The 24,481-nt window shown below is 40.4% G+C and overlaps 1 protein-coding gene across 1 annotated transcript; it reads left to right on the top strand.

Annotated features, from left to right (window-relative positions):
• The first annotated feature begins 16 nt into the window (after positions 1-16).
• On the top strand, positions 17-22,540 carry Pex12 (peroxisomal biogenesis factor 12). Its single transcript, XM_080285604.1, has 8 exons — positions 17-136; positions 5,466-5,574; positions 8,425-8,627; positions 11,497-11,588; positions 16,896-17,030; positions 19,931-20,093; positions 20,564-20,658; positions 22,426-22,540. The coding sequence occupies exons 1-8, from the start codon at positions 17-19 to the stop codon at positions 22,538-22,540; spliced, it is 1,032 nt and encodes a 343-aa protein (XP_080141730.1).
• Positions 22,541-24,481: the final 1,941 nt, after the last annotated feature.

The raw sequence follows: 24,481 nt of genomic DNA, 5'->3' as shown, positions 1-24,481 counted from the left end.
AGGAAGTAAACAAGAGATGGCTGAGTATGGGGCCCATATTACTATTACTGCCCGGGACAGGCCATCTGTATTTGATGTCGTGGCACAAGATGGGCTCATGTCAACCCTACAACCTGCAGTGAACCATATACTAAAGGTATTGCTAGCGATGAATTTTCGGTATTAATGTTTCAGCCAAAAACTGAATTACGAGATTTTGATCCATTTTTTTCGTTTTTTTGACAGGCCTGACACTTTTCTTCAGTGTCATTTTCTTTGCAAATTATTCATATTTTGCTTATGAAAGTTAGGTTTGGTTATCTTCGAGAGTAAAATAAAAATAATTCGCGACGAAAATCCCATACGGGAGAGGTGTCTTAGAATTGTCAAAAATCCCGTAAAAACAGATCAAAATTCCCATTTCTGTTTTTGGCTGAAATTGTAATTTTACTGAACTTTCTTGCAAATGTGCTGTAGGCATGGACAGTCATCTGGAGGATAGCCTACCAGAATGGGTTTCACTTTGAGGGAACCAGGCCTGCCCCAGTGGCCCCTTGAATTTACCTTGAAGCACTTCTCCCTCAAGGTGGTATTGATCCCTCATTTATTCTTGAGGCAAGGCCATGGCATTGCCACCACTTTTCACTTTGTTGCAGGTATTCCAGCTGTTCCACAATGGAGTTGAAGGTTGCTGGGCGTGACGAGGTGTATCCCGGAACTCATGGTTGGTCTGGGATGGTAGCCAGAAACTTGTCTAGTTCCTTCTTGAAATACCTCTGTTGTCACACCCGTGATGTTTCTTAAGTGTTTAGGAAGGCAGTTAAAGTGTCATGCCCCATTTTGATAAGTTATTGTACTGGAGAGTTAATTCTGTTAGAGCATAGCGATGGAAGGCGAGTTTGGATATATTTTCTCCTTGTTCTTGCTTCCTTTTGTGGTTCTGATGGTAGGATGAACTCTGTCTTAGGTGATGTAATTACATTTTCTAAACTTTTCCATGTATATATGATAATGTATCTCTCCATTCTCCTCCCTGTAGAATGTAGTTGATATCCTATCAGCCTCTGCCAGTAACATAAAAATCTCATTTCTTCTTGTTGGTCTTGGTTACTTTTGATACAGGAGGGGAATGTTCTTTGGAGGCCCTTTAAACTTAATATGTTTGTTTATGTGGAGCCCAAAGTTAGGAGCAGTAATCAGTATGGGGTTTAATTAATGCTTTCCACAGTGTTTACATAGTTGCTGAGTCTCTTGCCTTGAATGTTCTTAAAATATACCCTATTAGTTGTCTGCATTTTGCCACAGTTTTCTCTAAGTGTGCATTAAATGTGGCATCATCTGATAGCACTACCCCTAAGTCTCTAACTTGTAATTTTCTTATGATGTCATTTCCATTTAGGCCAGTGTAAGATGTATTTATGTGACTGCTTTTGTTATCAAACTTCCTTGGGTGGATTTGTCTCCATTTATCTCCCCTCTGTCTTCCAGTGCCATTCTTTAAGTCAGCAGTTGCAATCTTTGCATGGCAGCTCTTCTTCAACATGGACTCCTCTTTTCATAAGGACTCTTAGAATTTATACAGATGAATCCCACTTCCCTCAATTTTCCTTTGCCTCGGCAGCCTAGTTTGAGGACTTTTTCTTATGCCAAACTTGGTCTTTCAGTGAGGGTATGATGTCCTGACTGTGGAACTCCTAGCCATTCTCCAGGCCCGTGAGTTTGTACAGACCTTCTTCCACCCCCAGTCGGATGGTTTTATATACTGACTCTCAGTCGTCACTTATGCTTCCCCTCTCAGGTCATCCTATATGATACATGTCAAGCTTGTCCATGCTATTTTTGAGCACATCCTTCTCTTTGCTTCTCTTCCCTGGCACTTTAGTCTGCAATGGATTCTTTCACATGTAGGCATCCATAGCAATGAAATTGCAGATGCAGCTGCAAGGCGGGCACTGACCTCCAGCACACTGGTATATGTGGCACCTGATCCCACCACCTCACATGCAGTGCCTGCATGTTGTACTAGAATACAAACCTTGCAGCCGACTTCCCTGCCTCCCACCTGGTGCATTTGTGCTCTGACTTCGCTGCATGCCCTTGGGCCCACCATTCAAGTTGGGACATCGATGTTGCCATCATCAGGCTGTGGATGGGCTACACAGGCCTCGCAAGCCAAGTGTACCGTTTGGGTATGATACTGCACCCTTGTTGCCAGTGGTGTCCCATAGGTTGAAGAAACCATAAAACACTCCATGTTATGGTGTCCTAGGTTCCCCTCCCTTCACACACTTTTGAAAGACTCTGACATCTCTGGGAGTTTTCAACCTGTCTCTTCACATCCTCCTGGGAGAGGGAAATGGGAGTCCTTGGTTATGGCAGTGTGTCATGCGGTACTCATCTGACTTCATCCTTAAATATAGGCAACTTTCTTGCATATAATGTGAGGTCCTAGTCAATCTGCATCAGAAGAGCATTGGGCCATTGCTTTGGCCACATCCCTTAAACCCACAAGACTGAAAAGAAGAAGCTTTACGGGAACTTCAAACATGCCAACACATCAGCAGTACTGTATATTATAACAGTAATCAGCACAAAAAGCTATCAGACAACTGCTGGAAAGTGTGTTGTTGCACATAATTATGATGATAATTAGTGCAGGCAAGTAGTTAAGCAAGCAAGTTAGTAGTCAAAAAGTTAGCTGTTGTCCAAGTTCTATCTATCTATCTATTGCTAGACGCCTCAATCCCGTTTGGGGTGGCCACAAACAAATCGCCTCCAAGTCGCCCTGTCCCCTGCCATTTCACTGCCCTGCTCCCAACTCACACACCCCTTTCTCATATACCTCTCCACCCCATCCCTCCATCTCATCCTCGGCCTCCCCCTCCCTCTTCCCCCCTCCACCTCACTCACCTACACTCTCATCGTCAGTCTTTCACCCTCCATCCTCTCCACATGGGCAAACCACCTCAGTGTGTTCCTCATAACGCTTCCTATCACATCCACACCACAATGCTCCTTTATATCCTCATTCGTCAGCCTGTCTCTCCATGTGACTCCACAGGCTCCTCAAAAATAACTCATTTCCACTGCTCTCACTCTTGACTTGTTTCCTTCCAACAACGTCCAAGCTTCACTTCCGTATGTTAGAGTTGGTATCACAATACTCTCATGTAGTAATTTTTTCACTTCCATGCTCACTTCCCTGTTTCTTATCACTGCTTTCAAAGAACTAGCAACCTTTCTTCCCTGCTGTACCCTTTCAAGCACTTCACCCTCCAAACCTCCATCCTTACTCATCACACTACCCAGGTACTTAAACGTACTCACATTTTCCAATTTCTCACCATCCAACCTCGCTGTACATTCACTGACTTCACCTCTCTCAAAGACCATCACTTTACTCTTCCCTACATTCACCTTTAGATTCCGTTTCTTACACACTCTCCCAAACTCATCCACCAAGCCTTGCAGCTCCCCTTCGTCTTCACTCAACAACACAGTATCATCTGCAAACAACAGTACAGGGAGTTTCCAAACACTATCCTCTCTCACCAGGGCCACTCCAACATCCACTACCCTACCTTGTACCTCTTTTATTACCCCATCCATGTACAGATTGAACAACTATGGAGACATGACACATCCCTGTTTCAACCCAACTTTCAAAGAGAAAAATTCACTTAGTTCACCATCCTCACGCACTGCAGCCTTCGCACCAAGTTAGAATGCATAAAATTTCCAGTCTAGATGTTCAGTTAATTTCTTCTTGATATATGACTGTAAGAGTTGATTGCTGAAGGTACACTGTTCCAGAGACCGATCACTCTGACTGAGAAGAATGTCGTGCATATCTCTCTCTCAACATGAGGCTGGAATGTCTCATGTGGATGTCCTTAGGTCCTGCAGCAGCTTTGAAGGTCATAAATATGAGCTCATATTATTTTCCATGTATCATTTACCGTAATTATAAGACGAATATTTGTACTGCAGCAAAGGAAGTACTGTACTGTAATGTATAGCTTTCCATAATTTTTTCATTACTTACTGTCAGGTGTATCAGCATTGTGAAGATGAGCACTCATTATCCTATAGTAACTTGATAAGGGCCAATTAGGATATTGCTTTGTGTGTGTGTGTGTGTGTGTGTGTGTGTGTCTGTGTCTGTGTCTGTCGTGTGTAGTACATAATTTCCCTCCCCTCCCCTCAGTCAGTGCCTTTGTCTGTTTGAAATAGCAGGAATTGGTGACAACCCACAAATGCAATTGCTCATGGATCTAGGCATTATTATACATGTTACAGTAATAAAATCCGGAAAGAAAAAATTGAGACTAATCCAGATTTGTGCCATTTCCATAATACTGAAGTTGCTGCTGGTCATTTGTCTCTTGGCACGAGCCAGAATAAAGCCGCAAAGTCATATCTGAGGTATATGGGTTAGCCTTTGCATGACAGAAACTTATACAAAACTGTTTTTTAAAGAGCGTGTTGAAGTCCGCTATAAAGGTACTAACACACTTGCTGGGGCTGATCACCAGAAATCGTTCTAGCAGAGAAGGGAAGCCGTGTACATGGTGTTCTGTATGTGCCTTTCATATACCACTTTGTGATTGAGTTTGACATACCACAACAGTTTCTGTATTGAGTTTAACCTTCCACAGCAGATTTTGTATTGAGTTTGACCTACCACAGCAAATCTTGTATTGATTTCGACCTACCAGAGCAGATTCTTACAGAGTTTGATCTACCACAGCAGACTCTGTATTGAGTTTGACGTACCACAGTAGATTCTTAGTTTAGCCAACTTCAAGAGATTCTCTGTTGAGTTTGGCCAGCCTTATCCCAACAGTTTCAATTGAGTTTATCCTGTTACAGAAGGTGGCACATATGCTGGTGATCACCATGTCCAAAAAAATACAGTACAGTACTGCACTACCAAATCTCAAATTTTTTCTTTGCAGACAGCATCTGTCTCCTTGAATCAGATGAATTGAGGACAGTCCATGTATTTTGTTTACAGGACTTTCAGCTACATACACAGGTCATCTCAGAGGCTTCAAATGTAAATATCGCTATACAGTAATGTTTTTTAGTTCCGTGCAATGTATCAATACCCTCATTATAGCTCTGACCACCACCTTCTCTTATACCACTCTGCTCTTCCCTTGCTTCATATATTTCTCTCCTTTTTTATTTATTTATTTTTCAGTTTCATGTACAGTATATTATTGTATTTTTTCTATTGTACTGTGGCTCATAGACTCATTTAACAGCCATATGTCAGTCCTGTGCTCCAAAACATCACATTGTCCGTACAGCTGATACTGTAAATTGGAGAAAACTGGCAAATCAATTTTGTTGATAGCATTAGGTCATTAGTAGGCAACTTTTCTGTTAATTAATGTAGATATAACAACAAAAACAAGAGCAGGAAAGGGTGACACATAACAAAAGACTTACTGTACACTTTTGCTTCTTTATATCACCAGGTGCTGGCTGAGAACAATCCTGAGAGATACAGCTGGTGTCTTCGCTTCAGTAATGAAATTTTTGTCATCTTCAACCTAGTAATACAACATCACTACATTTCCAATTATGGTATGATTCAATATATTGGCTGTTTTAGTTTGAATGCTATGCTTTGTCATGAAAATATTAATATCCTGAGTTACTAATATTGTGCACCATTAATAATTACTGGTAGTGTACAGTACACCCTCAATTTACGTGGGCCTGATTTGTCCAAAACATGTTTTGGGCCTGATTTGCGCTAAACATGTTTTACTTGGAGAGGTAAATGCTGACCCAGCCCAGTAAATGTTGGGGGAGGGAGGGGGAATCCCAGAAGTCAGCCCCATCCACAGCCATCCTCCCAAAGTTACACTGGCTGACCACATAGATGGATGCTCACTCCACATCCCCACCTAGATAAAGAGAACATTGGCTTTTCTTTAGAGCTTAACTAAAACAAATAGTCATAATTCAGCGTGGCTAAAATTGTGGGACGTGAGATTATCTGTTTATACTCGATCAGCTGGCCACCCACATACATGCGTGCATGCAAATGGCAAAGCAAGGTGAAGAAATTGAATAGTTGAAAAGCAAAAATAAGATACTTAAAAAACAGTAAAGGAAAGCAGAAGAAAGGACAGCAAAAGTAAATGCAATGCTTGAGGAGGTGCAATCTGAAGAAGGCATGTGGGTGAGAGAAGAGCATACTGAAGTAGCCTAATCTGTCTTGAGGAAATAATGGAGCAGCAGAGACAGAAGGACAAAAAAGCGAAAGAGATGAGAAGTGGAAAATTTGAAAAAGGTATGTGGCTCAGGATAAGTTAGAACAATTACTGAGAGACTCAGTTGAAAGAAGTAAGTGTGTGGTAATTTTCAGTGATATGAAAAGTGAACAGAAGGTGAGACAGGATAGGAATCATTAGGAAATACTTGAGAAATTCTGAGCAAGAAGGGTAGGGAACAGCAGACAGAAGAAGTGAGAAGAATAGGAAGGTATAAGAAAGATCAAACAAGGCCAGTGAAGATAAAAGTTCAAGTTCAAAAGTGTGGGAAATGAGATATTAGAGATGTCTTAGAAATTAAGTTATATACCAGAATATAAAAAAGTGTTTATTAGGAAAGATCTGAATGACAGAGAGAAATGTCTTGAAAAACCTTCAGGAGGAAGCATTAAGAAAAGTATGAAAGAATGGATGATGAACATTTTTTTTTTTTTTTTTTTTTTTTTTTTTTGAGAGAGAGAGAGAGAGAGAGAGAGGTAAGGAAGTGAAGCTCAAGAAATAGTATGTATAGGAGAGGGCATAAAACAAGAATGTAGAAGTGGAGAAAAAGATGGTCAGGTTGCAAAGATTAAATGTTATGCATAATAATGTGGATGTCCCCATAACTAAGAAAACAGAGGTGGGAGATTAAGAAATACACCTGAAATTATGTATTTATCTTCAGCAAGTTAAGTGGTGACATTGACTTGAGCATGCAGGCGTGGAAGACTTACAATATATGGAGGAGAGATTGGGAGGGGAAGTTTGGAGGAAGTGGTAATGTGGATGGCCTCATGACTAAAAAATCGTAGATGGGAAATTATATTAAAAAATAAACCTGAAATTGTGTATTTACCTTAAACAAGTAGTGACGTTGACTTGAACATGCTGGGATGGAGGGATTACAATGTATGGAGGAGAGATGGGGGGGGGGAGTTTGAAGGAGGTGTTTTGATTGTAGTGGATAAAAAAATTAAGTCAGATAAAATTAACTTTCAAAACACTATGTCAGGAGTGATGGGAGTAGAAATCAGAAATGGATGTGGTAAAAACAATATGACATATCAGTGCCATATGTAATTACAAACGAAGGCAGATACAGGGGATATTTGACTTATTCTGGTTCAGTTGTTTTTAATACAGTTGAGAGAGGGGCCAGGGTAGGAAACTCTTACTACTGTAACTAGATTGAAATATTCTGAGAGTGTTAAAGCATGTTTCATATTGTATTCGGCATAATACATGTGAAATACTACTGCTGTATAAAATCAATTTTAGATGTGAGAACGTCCCTAAGAACCAGACGGTCTGTCACTCACTCACTGTTTTCAATAATGAGGTGCTTGTATCCAATAAAATGGAGTGTTCTTGCATCTAGCATTTTATACTTTTGAATAGTATACTACATTAGGTCCTAGCTATGCAATGAAGTACTAAAACAATGCATGAGAAGCTCTACCCAGACTCACAGAATGATTGTAAGAATTGATATAATGATGGTTGGAGCCAAGATTTTTTTTTAAGTTAATTTTTGTAACCTACATATGTCTATTTTCTTTTTATTTCCCTGTGAAAACCATTTCTTTCATATTTGTTAACTCTTTAATTTAGTTATCTTGCTTTTACTAGCTACCGGAAAACCGGTAGTTCTTATGTAGAATACCTGAGCTGGTGTATCGTCGAGGAAAGGGTAAGGTAATAACACCGTAGTTTGCTTTAAGGGTAAGCAGTATCTCACTTTAATTTTTAAAAAATTACTGCCCACATGATTTACAAAGGCTAATACCTACAATATATGACTGCCAACATTCCTAAGGGAATGCAGGATGGTCTCTACACAGTTGCAGTACTCTGACATAATTCAGTACGAATCCTCATGATAATTAATGAACATATGAGCACAGCATCTCCCCAGATTCCTCATTGGCTTATCTTTGTTCTCCTGATTGTTCTTCCTCACATACCTTGTACTACAGATTGGTTATTTTCTACCACCTGGCGTACAGTTTTTGGACTTTTTGGGGTGGGTGGCCCATGACAAAAAATGTATCCCCATTAAGCCCGTGTTATAATTGCCTCACTATATGATAAATCGCTATCCAATGGGTTGTCAGTTGATGCAACCCCAGTGTATAGCCTAGCGAGGTCCGACTGTAATATGGTAATAAATTTTCAGGTGCGTCATTTGCTGAGAATTTCTATGATCTGAAGAGGGTCGAACTGAAGACTCCAGAAAACCCAAAGCCTCTCACTTTGTCCCACCAGGCTTATGTCAGGTCCATTTTGTCACTGGTGGCCTTTCCATACCTCCGTGGTCGCCTTGACCAAATCTTTCTGGAACTTCAGGAAAAGCATGCTGATGGTTCACATTCAGATGAGGTAAGACTGGATTTAAACATAGTACATTATCTCTTGATTTAAGATTTTCTCTACGTACACTGATAATATTGAAACTTAAAAGTACTGTACTCTAGAGTATACGTGTTATACAGTACCGTATATACAATGTGATACTGTACTGTACTTGATGCTGTTGTTTCCTTGTACCAGAATATTTAATTGACTCTCATCATATTAAGGATCCTTAGTACTGCCTGCTGTTTTGTATGAGTTAAGTCTTTCAGCACTAAGGGTCACAGTTTTTATTTCTATAGAACTACATATTGCACAGGTACAACAATGATTTTCCAGCACCCTTGGTTCCCGAGCCTTGCCGGATGAACCATCATGCTGGGCAAATGGAGGTCACATAATGTCACATGTAATAATTCAACAGGAACCACCAGAGGTCACATATGTCGCATATAATACTGTAATTAAGCAGGAACCAATGGAGGTCACATATGCCTGTCTATCTGTTTATCTATTGCCAGACACCTTAATCCTGTAAGGGGTGGCCACAAACAAATCACCTCCATGTCACCCTGTTGCCTGCCATTTCATTGCCCTTCCCTCAGCTTACATCCTCCTCTCTCTTATACCTCTCCACTCCATCCCTCCATCTCATTCTCAGCCTCCCCCTCCCTCTCCTCCCCTCCACATCACTCACATACACTCTCCTCATTAGTCTCTCACTGTCCATCCTCTTCACATGGCCAAACCACCTCAGTGTATTTTCCTTAACACTTTCTGTCACATCCACACCACAATGCTCCCTCACTTCCTCATTTGTCAGTCTGTCTCTCCATGTGACTTCACATGCTCCCCTCAAATAACCTATTTTTCCTGCTTTCACACCCAACTTGTGTCCTTCCAACAAGGTACAAGCTTCACTTCCATACATTAGAGTTGGTATCACAATACTGTTATGCAGTGTCTTTTTTTTTTTATACTTACATACACACTTCCCTATTTCTTATCACTGCTTTCAAAGAAACAGCAGTCTTTTTTTCCTTGTTGTACCCTTTCAAGCGCTTCATCCTTCAGACTTCCACCCTTACTCATCACACTACCCATGTACTTAAATGCACTCACATTTTTCCATGTCCTTATCGTCCAGCCTCACTATTCATTGAGTGACTTCATTTCTCTCAAAGACCATAACTTTACTCTTCCTTACATTCACCTTTAGAGTCTGTTTTTTACACATTCTCCCAGACTCATTCACCAAGCCTTTGCAGTTCCCCTTCGTCTTCATTTCGCAACACGGTATCATCTGCAAACATCAGTACATGAAGCCTGTCACATATAATAATTCAACAGGGATCAACAGAGGTCATGTATAATAAGTCATCAATATGCATGTGACCCACTGGCCTTCAGTATAATTACACTAATGTTCTAATTTTTTAAGCTTTGTATGGAACAGTTGGCCATAGTTCACTGTCATGTTACCCATCCAATTCCACTCCATCACTCTGACAGTGTCGGAAGCTTTTCTTTATCACTCGATCATGTTCAGTACTCATACCATCTCATATATTTTTCTAATATTCATTTGCCTCTTCAATTTCAGTGTCTGCATATCATTTCAATATGTTCTCACCTTGCTTCTTCATATCATAAACATTTGATGATCCAACACCATGTGTCACACAACTTGCACGCGGGAACACCATGGTCTAGCTTTTGAATAGTTCTGCCTTATACTGTTTTGTTGTTTTTGTGTTCAGCATAATAAAAATATATTACTGTATTAAATCTCCCCAGTAGCTGTTAATGCACCATTCTGACCAGACAGGTGAGTGAAAATGTACATGAAGATATGAGTGGCCAGTGCAGTGGGTCACTGGGTAACTACATGTCAGTTACTGTGGTAACAGTATGCCTCTTGGTGACTGGCTTCCACACGCAAATAACCCAAACTGTAATAACGCTTTATGTGCTCCCCACTCAGTTATAAAATGTCTCAGTAGATACCAGTGATGGAAATAAGCTTTTGATTTGACTGTACTGTATGAGGAAGCAGGGTTCCTAAACCCAGGGCCAGTGCAAGGAGATGGATTTCTATCTCTTTGCTTATTTTAACAGCCTTTGTTTACATATGTTTGTAGTTCAGTACAGTATTCATTGTCTTGTATTGCCAGGGACCAGAAATATTCTTATAGTATTTTCAGCTTTACAGTAGACCTTGCTATAATGGACTAATCTGGGGGAAAGCAAGGTTTGGTAAAGATGATAGTTCCTTATATCAGTGTTTTCCCCCTGTAAGTGGGGTTTCAAGCATGTTTGAAAATAAATGAGCACAATAGCACATTCTGTTACAGAAATTATAAACTATACTCCTTTTACACTGATTTGGCCATTATTTTGCCCTTTTTCAACTTATTTTACATCATTGTCATAGCACTTCTTCATGACTAGTACAGAATTAGTGTAGTCTGTTATTACAACTCGGCAGTCTTGATGGGGAGAGAGTTTTTTCAGGCCAGGTTGGAGTAAAAAGGGTAGGAAATACATGTATTGCAACCCATTGCTCCCTGTTTAACGACCGTCGTTCATTTTAGCCAAAAAAAATAATGGACTTCGTGGCATTTGTTGAATCTGAAATCTGCTATATCAGGGTTCGTTATAGCGAAGGTTTACTGAATTATTTTTATTTTTACATGTTTGTTAATTTAATTAGTGTACAGTTAAATGACAGCCAAACAGAAAATGGCCATTATCATCCCTTGAACAGTAGATGTATTGCACCATACACTCAGTACACTGACCCTCCACTTTATCTTTCCCAATTATCACACACCCACAGCAGCCTCTCTCGTAGGATCCTCAGTGTCATGTTTACTTACACTGTATATTTTTGCAGGGATGGAGGAGTCACCTGGAGAGATTGTTTATGAAGCTGTGGCCAGTTATTCACTTCTCATGGGAATTCCTTGCCTTTGTTTACTATATCAGGTAAGTGTACTGTATATTTTTCTCATTATCATTACCATCAGTGTAACCCAGCTTTTCCCTTTTGTATTAGTAGCCTATCTAAATGTATATGGCTTTTATTAAACTTTTAACCCTTTAACCGTGGACTTGATTTGCTTTTTCTTGCGACACCCGCAGGCATATTCGCACTCCGACAGACTCTCTAAATATATTTGCCAAAAATCAGTTATTAGTCCTAGAATATTAAAATCACATATGCTTATGGCACATACCTTCAGCTTTCTCCTGGGGTGTTCGTTGAGCCTTCATCGAGTACCGTAGGACTTGTGGAGACCTCTGAAGTTGGGTAACGAAGTCTCCACTTTACACTTCCTGACAACCCGTAATATGATTACCACAGCCTGATATTATCACTAGAAACACAATTCTTTGATTCTCAAATAGTTTGGAATCCATATTCCAAAAAAAAAAAAACACTGTGAAAGCAATGAAAATTACGAGGGCGTATGACCTTCCCACTTGCGCTAGTTCGCCGCTGGTGTTGTCATTTATTATTCATAAAAACACTCACAGTTTATATTTCTATTACTATATAACACATATATATATCTACAGTCTTTATCCATAAGTTTCCTTCAGTAATAGTAGTTTATTGTCACTGTAGGCATTCAATTTCTTTCAGTAAAATACATAGCATTCACTTTCTCATCCTGTATACTAGCATTGAGAGTGAACGTCACTTTCACCTTCACTCTCATAACTCATAGTATTCATACATGCTAGAGTGAAACTTTCACTTTCATTACTCCTAGTATATATACTCTTATTCGTATAATACTACTCATTTACATTTCTATTTACGTTCTCTATTTTATTTACATTATTTACATTTCTATTTTATTTACACTGTGTTATGCACTGTCACTTGAAGTAACTTATAAAACTATTTTCCACTGTTCACTTATATTTACATTCATTGCTTTACTTGCTGTTTACACATTATTTACAATTCCACTTGCGCTGTTTTACTCAACAGAAAGATCATAGTCACTCTCTTTCAATTGTCAGCCCTTTACGTCTTTCCACACGAGGTTTAGTAGGGGGTAAAGGTCACAGGGCCATTTGCATGGGGCTAAAAAGTGGCTGAAGTTAGCAGAAGCAAACAGACATACCTTCACCTTGGAAGATGACAGTGAACTGATAGGGGTGGGCCGGGGTGGCCTACCTATGGAAATGCATTACTGCCAACGTCAGCCTCTTGACAGCTGCTAATATATAGCAGTGAAATGATTGGCAGGAAATCTAGACAATACATTATAAATTAGGTAGTTCCAGGTGAATGTAAATATCACTTAGGCTTCTCCCTTCCCTCCTTATATATATTTTTAGTACGAGAGTAGATTATACGGCATACTGTATTTCAAGGGGAAATAAACAGCGAAAATTAGTGAACGAGTGCAGGTGAGGTGTTGTCAGGTGATAATTAGCCAATTCCAGGTGTATGGCACTCTCACTTACCTTATTTCTTTTTGGCATATATTATTTGATATAAGAATAGGGCATAGAGCTTATTTCAATGGATGAAATCAGTGGAAAATTCCAGGGAAGATTTACTTAGCGTAGCGCAGCCGGGCAGGTGAGAGGAGAGGGTAATGGAGGGAAGGTAGGGAGGGGAGTCAAGAACGGGGAGAAATGGCTAAATTGTCAACAGTGGATAGGAGTACAGATGAGATTAGGAGTGCTGACTAGTGTTGGACATTGGCAGTACTGATAGATGATACAAGCTACCACTTGAAAGCCCGGGGGAATTCAAAATAACACAGAATCGCAAAAGTGATGCCCCACGGTATGATCCCTTGCTCCCAAGCATCACGAAAGTGACGCCCCGTGGTTAAGGGGTTAATAAGGTTTAGCAAGTAAAATTGTTTAAAGCTGCATGTAAAAACTAGGTTAATTTGGTGTAGAAAATATTGTACATGAGTAGAACTTGTTATGGACATCAGCTATGTAATTAGTGTATTAATTATTGATAGCTAGCTAGCATTATTTGACAGTGATTAATCCATCCATCCATCCATCCATCATCCAGTCCTATGTCATCCCATGAGAAGAGTAGGAACCCAGGGTTAGGCAAGTTGGTCCTGACATTAAGATGAGAGTGACCTGCCTGACTCATCCCTGAGTGACATTACTTGAGCGATAAACCCCAACCACCCCTTGGATATAAACCTACATCAGCTCAATCCAAATGGAGCACCTTTTTTACCCAATAAGCTGTCAGGCGCCATAATTTGGCTATATGGTTACCACCCAATTTAGTAAATGGTTTCCTGGTGCACAGGAAACCATTTGGCTTGTCACTCAGTGTAGAGTCACCCATAGACAGAAGGAAAAGGAAAGAAAAGCAGAAGAGGGAGTGTAAAGTCAACGGTAGGCAGAAGAAAAAGGAAAGAATGAGGGAAAGAAAGATAGAAGAGGAACGATGGAATAGAGGAGAGGGCAGACAACCAAAGCAGCACTAAATCGAGTGAATGGATGGTGAGTACCCCCACCTACCACCCAATAATATATATATATATATATATATATATATATATATATATATATTTATCATCATCATCATCATCCGGACCTCCTTTCCCACCCAAGGGTTTTATGCCAGGTATCCCTGAAGGGCTAAGGCATTGCCTCTGGGTAGAGACTTTTTGGATTGGAGCGTGTAGCATTTTATGACCGGATGCCCTTCCTGATGTCTACCAGTGACTCTTGGGTGGATTCGATCCTATGACCCTTCGGTCAGAGCGGAGCGCTCTAACCCACTGAGCCATGGCTGCTATATATGTATACATAATTTTGGCCCTTGGTGGTTTATTGGGTAATTACGGTACTCCAGTTGGGTAAAGCCGGTGAAGGTTTATATCCAAGGGGTGGTTGGAGTTTATTGCTCACATAATGCGACTCAGGGATGAGTGAGGCTGGTCACTGTCATCTTAAATATCAGGGTTAACTTGCCTAGCCCTGGACTCCTATGCCTCTCATGGGGCAATACAGGATTGGATGATGAATGAAATATATATACTGTATATAGATAGATAGATATAGATACTGGTGTGTGTGTGTGTGTGTGTGTGTGTGTGTGTGTGTGTTATGTGCATGTGTGTGTGTAAACATATATATATATACTAATAGAGAGAGTAATCACTTGATTATACGGACACTCCATATCTGGACATGCTCTGTATATGGGCATTAGGCCTTGGATCTATTATTTCATTATTGAAATTTATTTGTCCATATCCAAACATAAAAGTTCTGACATCGGCGGCTGGACAACTGACAGGCTCAAAAATCAGTTGGGTAGCTTGCTGGCCCCTCTGTTCACGCTTGGGTAATAGACGGTAACCCACAAGCTGAACTAAAATGGCCGTCCGGATCCCTACCAAATGGTCAAAGTCCCCCGGCCACCCACTCCAGTCAGGTGCCACCGGACACTTGTGGGTAATGGACCATAACCCACAGGTTGAGCCAAAATGGCTGTCAGGATCTGTACCGAATGGTCAAAGTCCCTTGGCCACCCAGATCACTTTGATGCTAACAGCCACACACAAGTACAGTAATACCAAGTACAGTACTGTAATACATTCCGCAACTCACAAGCTAACTGAAAATGCCCATCTGGACCCTCACTGAATGGTCAGGTCCCCCAGCTGGCTGGATCAGTGGGAACGTACTGGTCTCGTGCAAGTAACACAGAGCCTAACCCACCAGCAGAGCAAAAGCGCCCATCCGTCTCCTTACTGAACAGTTTAAGTCCCCCAGCAGCTCTCGCTTCTCCCCACCCCTCACCCCCGTCCCTCCTCCGTCCCCGTCCATGCTCACTGCTGTCAGGCTTATCGCTCTCCCCGTCCCTCAGTCCTCTCCCACCCTACCATCACTCGCCTGGCCTCTCACCTTCCCTGCATTGCCACCAGTAAGTTTTTTAGTTTTTGGCAATTTTTATGAATACTATTGGTCATATTGAAATTCCAAAAAGACCACAAGAAAGCTCATGAAATTTGCATCAATACATTTGCTTAGCTCTTGCACGGTGCAGGGAAGCTTTTTGCACTAGGATGTTTGAAAGTTATTCGAAGCATTTTGTACTCCTTAACAAGTTTATTCTCTCTGCATTTCTGTACTTTTACTCATCAGTTTTATGTGTTATTATTACCAGCGAAGATGATGGTATGCAATTTATACCAATATAACCAATTAGTGGGGGTATATTTGGCTGTGGAAAAGTTTTTCTTTGTTGTCCCAGAAACTTTCTGAAAACTAATGGTTCCCAGGAGGGTTAAAAATACTTATTGCAACCATCATCTTCATTGGTTTTTTTGTCGACTTTTGTTGTTTATGCATTGCTTTCTTAGTGTCTAGAATTATATTGGATATGCCCGTATGTGTTTTGATGTCTAAGTACAGCTGAAAGACCAGAGAACACTGTCAAAATTAGGAGGGGTACTGTACTATATAGATAGGATATTTGTGGATTTTTGTTGTTCATCCATTTTTTTCTTAGTGTCAGGCATTGCATTGGATATTCCCATGTGTGTTTTGATGTCTAAATACTGCTGCAAGACCATAGAACACAGCCAAAAGTAGGACGGTTACTGTACATTATAGGTGGGGTGTTTGTGGATTTTTGTTGTTTTTCCTTTGTTTTCTTAATGTCTGGCATTGCATTGGATATTGTCTAGCCTTGGGCTCCTACACTCCTCATGAGGCAACACAGAATTAGATGATGAATGAATGAAATACTGTATTGTGAATAAACTATGTTAATTTTTTTTTTTCCCCAAAGCCCCCTTTTCAGAAATCCTGTGCATTGCCCTTACACACACACACACACACACACACACACACACACATTATATATATATATGGTTTGCTAATAAGATGAAACCAGAACTTCAAAGGCTTGATGAATGATTATGTGACCCAATTCACTTGGCCTGTAGCTTAATAATTCCCCTGCTTTTATGGTTTCCCTTTATTTTTAGATCATAAATCATCCCATTTTTTAGGTTTGGATGGTGATGATATTTATGATTATGATTCTTAACAGGTTCAGTGACCTTAGAGTTTTTTCTTTAGTATGAAGATCTGTTTTTATATATTACACATGGCTTTGTAAGATAAATTTACTCAGCTTAGGGGAGACCTGCTACACTGATAGAGCTGATATAATGAAGGTTAAGTACTGAACATAGGAAATTGGAATGAAAGTAGAAAAGGAAATACTAACACTCATATGTATGCTGTACAGTAATATACTGCTCTCTTCTTTAGATATGCTGTGGGCAAGTCTCGGTTCCATAGTGTGTTACTGCCACTTAGTGGAGTGCGGCTGGCCACACTCGACAAGCGGGACTATGACGTCATTGAAGCCCGAGCTGAGTCACTCCTCTCGCTAAGAAATGTCAGGTGTGTATGCATATTAGGCAAGCTATTTTTTCAGGGGTGTGAAGGATATCTGAATGATAGTCTGGTCTGTTTCACTGTGCATGCTGTTGAGAATTCTCTCACTCTTGCACCCTTTTTCCTTGTATCTTGATCCTTCCTTAGCATCCAAGGTGGGGGGGGGAAATGATGAAAGAATACATCGAAGGAAGTAATTGTTGCAGGGAATATCTGTACAGAAATAAAAAGTACATAGATGAGGAATGCAGTGGTCACTTGGTTATAGTGGTTTTCATTATCACTGTGAGATGAAAACCTGCACTACTGCCATTACTGTGCTTTACCCCTTCCCCCAAAAAAGCATCATTTTTGCACACCTGTGCTGGTTTCTGCCAACAGTAATGGTGCGGTGTCTTTGGTTTCTGATGACTGTGTGGAATTCAAAGATGAGGCCGTACTCTAGGAGTAAATCCCAGGTGGTTGAGGCCACTAACTCTCCACCCCCTAGTCTTAGAATCCTTTACCTCAAGCCCATCTTACGTCTCTTTGTGATGTGTTTATTCCCTATCATGCCCTTTTCATCATTATTTATTTGTGCAATCATACCTGTGTGTGTTTCTGATTGATAGATAATTGTATGTATGTAAGTAGTGGGTCTAAACTGTCATAAAAAGGAAAATTTGGGATCGCACTTGGGATGCATGGTGCTAGTTAGGATAAATCCCATAGGTTCGGTGCTTTTGTTATCACGCATTAGGCTCAGTATCAATGATGCACAAAAACCAAAGGATCACTGTACAATGGGCCCTTAATTTACACAAGTAATGTGAAGGGTAAGGTCCCTGTGTAAAAAAATTCCACATAAGCAGTTCCATAAGGTGCATTTTTACATGGCTAATGTGTGAGAAGACCTCCAAAAATATTTAATAGGTCCCTTTTATGGCCCTATATGTACATCAGACACGTCCATAACCACACACTGAGGTACTGATTGCACAAAAATAATGGTAATAACAGTGGAATTTTAACTCACCTTGACACAGTACAGCAGTAGGGATGACTATGCCTCATTTTTGTGAAATGAGGCTTAAGCTGGGCATCACTCTTTGGCATAAGGCTCAGTGGCCCTGCAAAAACACACTAGCTTCTAATCAGCTGACACTTCTGTTTGCATTCAATTTTCATTTGTAAAATGCATCCACAGTTACTTCTAGCATGTGTGTATATCATCAATCATTTCTAGTCAAATATTCATAGTGTAATACTGTTAAAACAAAATGTGAAAATGGCAGTCTCAGCAGAAGAGAAGAGAAGAGAGAGAGACAGTGCCTGCTGAGCAGTTGTTGGGTGCAGGTGTGCAGGTGTACTGGCTCCATTCCCACACCCAGCCATCACCATAACACTGTGCTTTTACAACAGTAAACATTTCAGTCGATCAGTCAATCAGTCTGCCCATCCTGATGACCTACTCCACCTTAGCCTGGTATAAGTGCACAGTCCTTACATTTATTTTGTAAAACTTTGCAGTGTCCACTGCTTGCTCTCCAGCATCTGAGCACTTGATAATGACCTGCTTTCCTCCCCACCCCTGCCCCCAGTAGTTAGCAACACCTGCTACCAAACTGAGGGCATTTCTGTTGCTTGTGAGGCATCGTGGTTCAGGTAATACAGGTTAAGATTAAATGGGATTCTGTTGTGCTTGTGGGTCAAAGTTGGGACAATTCACAGCCAACATGAGTGAAAGGGACAGAGGGATGCACATGCATCAAGGCCTTGACATCAGCATCCTGTGATCACCTCACCACCACATGGGTATTGTGAATTTTGGAGGTGGTAGTCCTGAGTTTGTAGCCACAAGTTTCTCATGTAAACCATGGAATGGCAAGAGTAAAGGACAAAACCATAGAGATTGAGGTTGCCATGTAAAGGGTGGTTAGCATAAGCCATGCCTACATAAAGTAAGTGTCCACTGTATTATGGGCCACATAGATTAGATACAGTTATATAATGATGTAATTACAGTATGTGACATGTGAAGTAAGGAAACTATGGTAATCAGGCTGAGGATAGAGAAAGAATAAGCATAGATGAATTGCCCACATGAATAGTATGGTCATGACTGGGATGTGAGAATGTGTAAATTAATAAGTGAAGTTGATGGTAAGAGATATGAAGGGCCATAAAGGAAATAATTTATTATATTATGATTAATAAATGTTGGAAAATATAATGTGAATGCTGGGAAGTTAAAGATTTGTCCGTGGAGATGAGGGGAAAGAATACTAACCACATATTTCTGCTCATCATAAATGACGTCTAAGAGAAGTTCAGTAATGACTAGAACTCCACCTTCTTGTATTGGCTTGTACCTCCATCAGAATACAAAGGGATGGGAGTGGGGAAACTTACAAATCTCTTTTTTGATCCCACACCCTGGGACATTGGGTTAGGATGATTATAAACAGCAATGAAAGTAAATGCAGAAGTATGAAAGGAGGTATGTTTGACAAGGTGTGTGTTAGCTACACAACATATGGGATAGTACCAAGAATTTTGAGGGATTTAATTGTGAGTGATGAGTATTTGGCCCATTTCAGTATGTACTGGAGTGATACCTCAGTGCACTGTCACACTGACTTTTTTCCTACCCAAAGACAGAGTGAAGTAGGATCTAAAACACAAGAAAAAAAAGGAAAACATGATAACAGGAGAACCGATCAACAGAATGCCTGGGAAGATGAGCAACACTTATTCACCATTCAAGCCTCCAAAATGCTAACTCCTTTTCAAAGGCACAACCATCCACACAAATGTGCTTCATATTACCTATCAATAGAGTCAGTCTGGCAAAAAAAAAAAAAAAAAAAAAAAGGCAAACCCATATCATGTATATTATGACACAATCCTAACTTTGTTTCCTTCAGGAGTGGACTGGAGTTGGGTCGATGGTTGGTGGAACGTGTAGGTTCATCATTGATGAACTCACTGGAGATGGGAGCATTTTTCTTGCAGTTCCTGGACTGGTTCTACTCTAGTGGCCACACCCCCTCTGCACTAACCACCCAGCCTGTTCCCCCAGCACCGCAGGTCAGGGTAACTGTTTTTTATTAATCCCATTTGCCACTAAGTACACAGTCCACCTATACATGGAAGGCCCCTCAATATCCATGATGTATCATCAGTTCATACCAGCTCGGTTATGAAAGGCATTGGGTATCTCATTCAGAACTTGTGTTGTTTTTAATGAGGATGATTTTAAAATACATCTGGTGGGTCTTGTGGCAGCTAAATTAAAATGTACTAATTAAATCATTTCATCAGACTTATGTCTGCAGTACATGAGAAAGGAACTGGCATTATGTGATACTAAGATTGCTGTTGGTTGGTCAGGGTTGGTACTTTTTTGACTGGTTCTTTTGTGCCATTGTGGTTAGGTATAATCAAATGCAATTCTTGTAATTAAGCCAGGTTTGTTATGCTTAATGGTAAAGAGTTACCATGTTTAGTTCAATTTCTCACCTAGACTTGGTATATCTAATGTGAGGTGAACATTACAGAGTGTTGGGATTCAGAGGCTGAGTGGACTGAACAACAATGATTGTCCCATCTGTTTCAGTGTCAGGAAAAATGAAACAGTCCTCTCTGTCTCAGGGTAAGCTAAATTTGCAAAAAATTGCATGTGTAAACCTGAAAATATGTAGAAAGATGTTCAGAACAAATGTCTTTTTTTTTTTTTTTTTTTTTCCAGAAAATGAACAAGAGTACTGTACAGAAATATCATTGTGATTCCTATGATGAATATTATATGGTAGGTGAGGGCACCACCATCCACTCAGTCATTGTATAGCTGCCTCCAGGTGGCTACATTGAATGACAAGCCAAATGGTTACCTGTGTTCTAGGAAACCACTTACAGTACGAAGTTTGATGGCAACCATATAACCCATTGATGCTTGGTGCTCTTGTGGGGTAAGGTGCTCTCACTAGATGGGCCTGTCAGGGTCTATATTTGAGGGGTAGTTAGGGTTTGTTGCTTACATAATGCCAATCAGGGGTGAGCAAGGCAGGTCACCCCAGCCTTAAATGTCAGGTTTGAGGAGCCTAGCTGAGGGTTCCAGTGATCCTGATGAGGCAGAAAGACTGGATGACAGATAAATGGTGATGATGACTAGATAACCCCTTCATTGCATTAATGTATTTTCCTTTTGTAGTTTATTCTTGCTCCAACTAGATTATTTTATTCGGCATAGGAAACCCTCATGGTAGTGTTAAATGGTGTATCTGACCTTTTCAGTTTGAGTTGTCTACCATAAGCTAATGAAATTTGCCAGAAGATAGCCAGACTAATATTAAAAATAACATCCCCAGGCTGAAGGGGCTTCCATGTTTCAGCACCTGATGGAAGCATGTTAACTTCGAATGGTATTTTGACTAAACTTACAGTCAGTCCTCATGTAAGTCTAGGATGTGTACAGTCAAAATGCTACTTTAAGTGAAGTAGCTTGTGTCCTTGTTGTTGTGGCCCCAGGTTCATCTGGAACATGAAACCAGTTAACAACTGGCCGAAGTTGCCCTTCTTCCCTTCCTTTGGGGAATAGGGAAGTAGTCAAGGGACGTTTGTATAACCAGGCATTTGAGCCACCTGGTAATACTAATGCCACCACATGAAGGCATCCCTCCAGCCTCTAAGTAACCCAGTGAGTCATGTGTCTGGTTCATAGTTAAGGGTTAAAAGCACAAAAATTCTATTTTTACTTTAAAACATCATTATAATGATTCACAAGCAAAATTAATTGAAGAATAGTAGATGTTAATTCATCAGCACCTAATAATGCAACAAAACTTTGTGAAGTAGCCCAAAACAAGTGACTGTACAGCATATTCAGTCATCCATAACTTTTTTTTTTCCTAGTCTATTCCATTTATGGTGTGCTGTGGATATTGTTTGACAGTGTACTGCCTGTTCCAGTTATATTGTCCACTATGGGTATTATTTTGTCTTAATACAGCTATTCCTTTTGTGTTGTCTCCTGTGGATATTATTTGGTTATATACTGCCTGTTTCTTATGTGTTGTCAGCTTTGTGAAATTACAGTACCAGTTATGTTTTCTTCTTTGGGTATTGACCTAATATTTTCTTCATCATGTTTGCTGCTACAGGTATTGACTTAACATTCTGTCTTCCAGTCATGTTTTCTGCTACAGGTATTGTCGTAACGTACTGTCTATTCAAATCGTGTTTTGTGCTAGGGGTATTGACTTAATCTTCTGACTATTCCAATCATGTTTTCTGCTACAGGTAAAGACAACATACTGCCTATTCCAGCTGTTTTCGTCCATAGGTACTAACTTATTATGTTGGTTATTTGAGTTGTTTCCTGCTATGGGTATTATTTGACTTAGCATATTGTCTGTTCCAGTTATGTGTTTTGCTATGGGTGTATCCTGCCACATGTGCGCAGTGAGGGCCGGTGTCCTGTCACTGGTTACCCTGCCTCCACCACACACCTCATCCGAATATACCAGCAAGGATAGCACAAACACAGACGGACAGCATATCAGTAGTGCATGTAGGTTGCTGCAGTAAATCCTTGTAATAAGTAGAGGTAGTCCTCACTTAAAGTTTTTTCATTAACTTGCTAATAAATTCACACTTTTCCTTCAGTTAAAGTTGACTCTATCGGATATGTTTATGTGAAGCTACAGAATGTGGTGAATGTTTTTGGCGTATCAGATAGAGCCAGGATTCAGGGGCTTGAATGATGAGTGAATGGAAGTGTGGTCCATTGGATTGGGCAAACTTGGGCTGTCTGGACATCCAGTTGCTACTCCTCACCCTGCCATAGGGTGGGAAAGGAGGTCCGGATGATGATGATGAGGATAAGTTGCATGCAATTTTTCTTTCTTTCATTTTCTCGTGTCATGGACTATGCATGTCTCAGAGTTAATTCACTTAATGTATTACAGTATTTTGCCTGGATACATCCTAGACTTCATGTGAGGAAGATTTTTTTTTTTTTCCCCATAAATTCCAAAAAAAATTGTATACAGTTTACAGTTCTGTGTATAAAGATGATTTAATATTATCCCCCAACTTATGGTCAACCAGTTGTGCTGTCAAAGCTGTGATATTTTAGAAAACACATCCAACTTTAAATGAGGACTTAATTTATGAAGGAACTTATGGTAAGCTGTGAGAGCCTTGTTACTCTGGGTAAAAATGATACAAATATCTTGGAGTGGCAAGGCAGATGTTCAGATAATTCCTTTTAGTATTAATGCCATGAATACAATGATGCCCGTTTTGTATTGTTGATCAGATAGTTTCATCAGCTCTGGGGAGACCCTTTACAGTGAAAGGATTTATGGAGACTGTCGAGTTCCTTTACTATGAAGTTGTCTCTCTTAACCCTTTAATCATGGTGGAGTACTGGTATTCTCACATGTGTTCTCTAGGTGGCTGCTGGTGGAGTATATGTAGTGTACTTTTAAAATTTACTGTAACTGAAATATCCCTATACTAAATAATTATGCCTGCACCTTTCAAATCCTCATGGTCACAGGGTAAAAACTAGTAAAATGATCTGGTGGGGGCTAAAAGAACAAAAGAGGCATTGTTCTGATAGGAAAAATAGTCTTATCACCTTACAACAATATAATGACTGCAGTATAACTTTGTGGCATTCATATAGAGTTGTTACCATATGTTTATGGGAAATTACAGCAGATGCTCGATTTAACCCGCGGCGTCCCATCGACGTTCTTTGACATCCACACGTTTTGTCACTGCCAATCCCGTCGACATACATAAACAAGAAAAAATTGCAAGGTCCCTAATTTGCACAGTTTTCAATTTTCGTGAGCGATTTTTGGTACGTATACACGTGACACCTTCTTCTACAAGATGCCAGGCAGGGACAGTGCCTTACCCAGCATGACCTCCTTCCCCCCCCCTGCATGCCATTGTCTCAGCAATTCACCTGTTATCAGTGACCAGGCCAGTATAGCCATGTCATGCCACGGTACAAAATTCAGGGCCAGAGTGATTCCCTAATCAATGACAATGTGGAGGACAAACTTTACATAGCATTACAGGAAGAAACAGTTAAAAATGATGATCAGGTAATGTGGCAAATAAAGGTCAGGTATTAGTGAGTGAAACAATGCTTATAATGCCTATATTACTGCTTGAAAACCAATATACTCTCGTTTATCTATCTATCTATCTATAGCCCGACGCCCTAATCCCGCAAAGGGTGGCCGCAGACAAAACGCCTCCAAGTCACTCTGTCACCCACCATTTGACTCCCCTCCCCCCAACTCACCCCCCCCTCCCTCATATACCTCTCAACTCCATCCCTCCACCTCATCCTCGGTCTACCCCTCCCTCTCCCTCCCTCCACCTCACCTACATACACCCTCTTAGTCAGTCTTTCATTCTCCATTCTCTCCACATGTCCAAACCACCTCAGTGTG

This window comes from Coenobita brevimanus, chromosome 107 (assembly GCF_032717465.1).
Source record: "Coenobita brevimanus isolate Jiangsu-jjx chromosome 107, ASM3271746v2, whole genome shotgun sequence".
Taxonomy (NCBI): Eukaryota; Metazoa; Arthropoda; class Malacostraca; order Decapoda; family Coenobitidae; genus Coenobita; species Coenobita brevimanus.
Note: the sequence above shows the minus strand (reverse complement) of the source record. Positions and strands in the feature narration are given on the sequence as shown.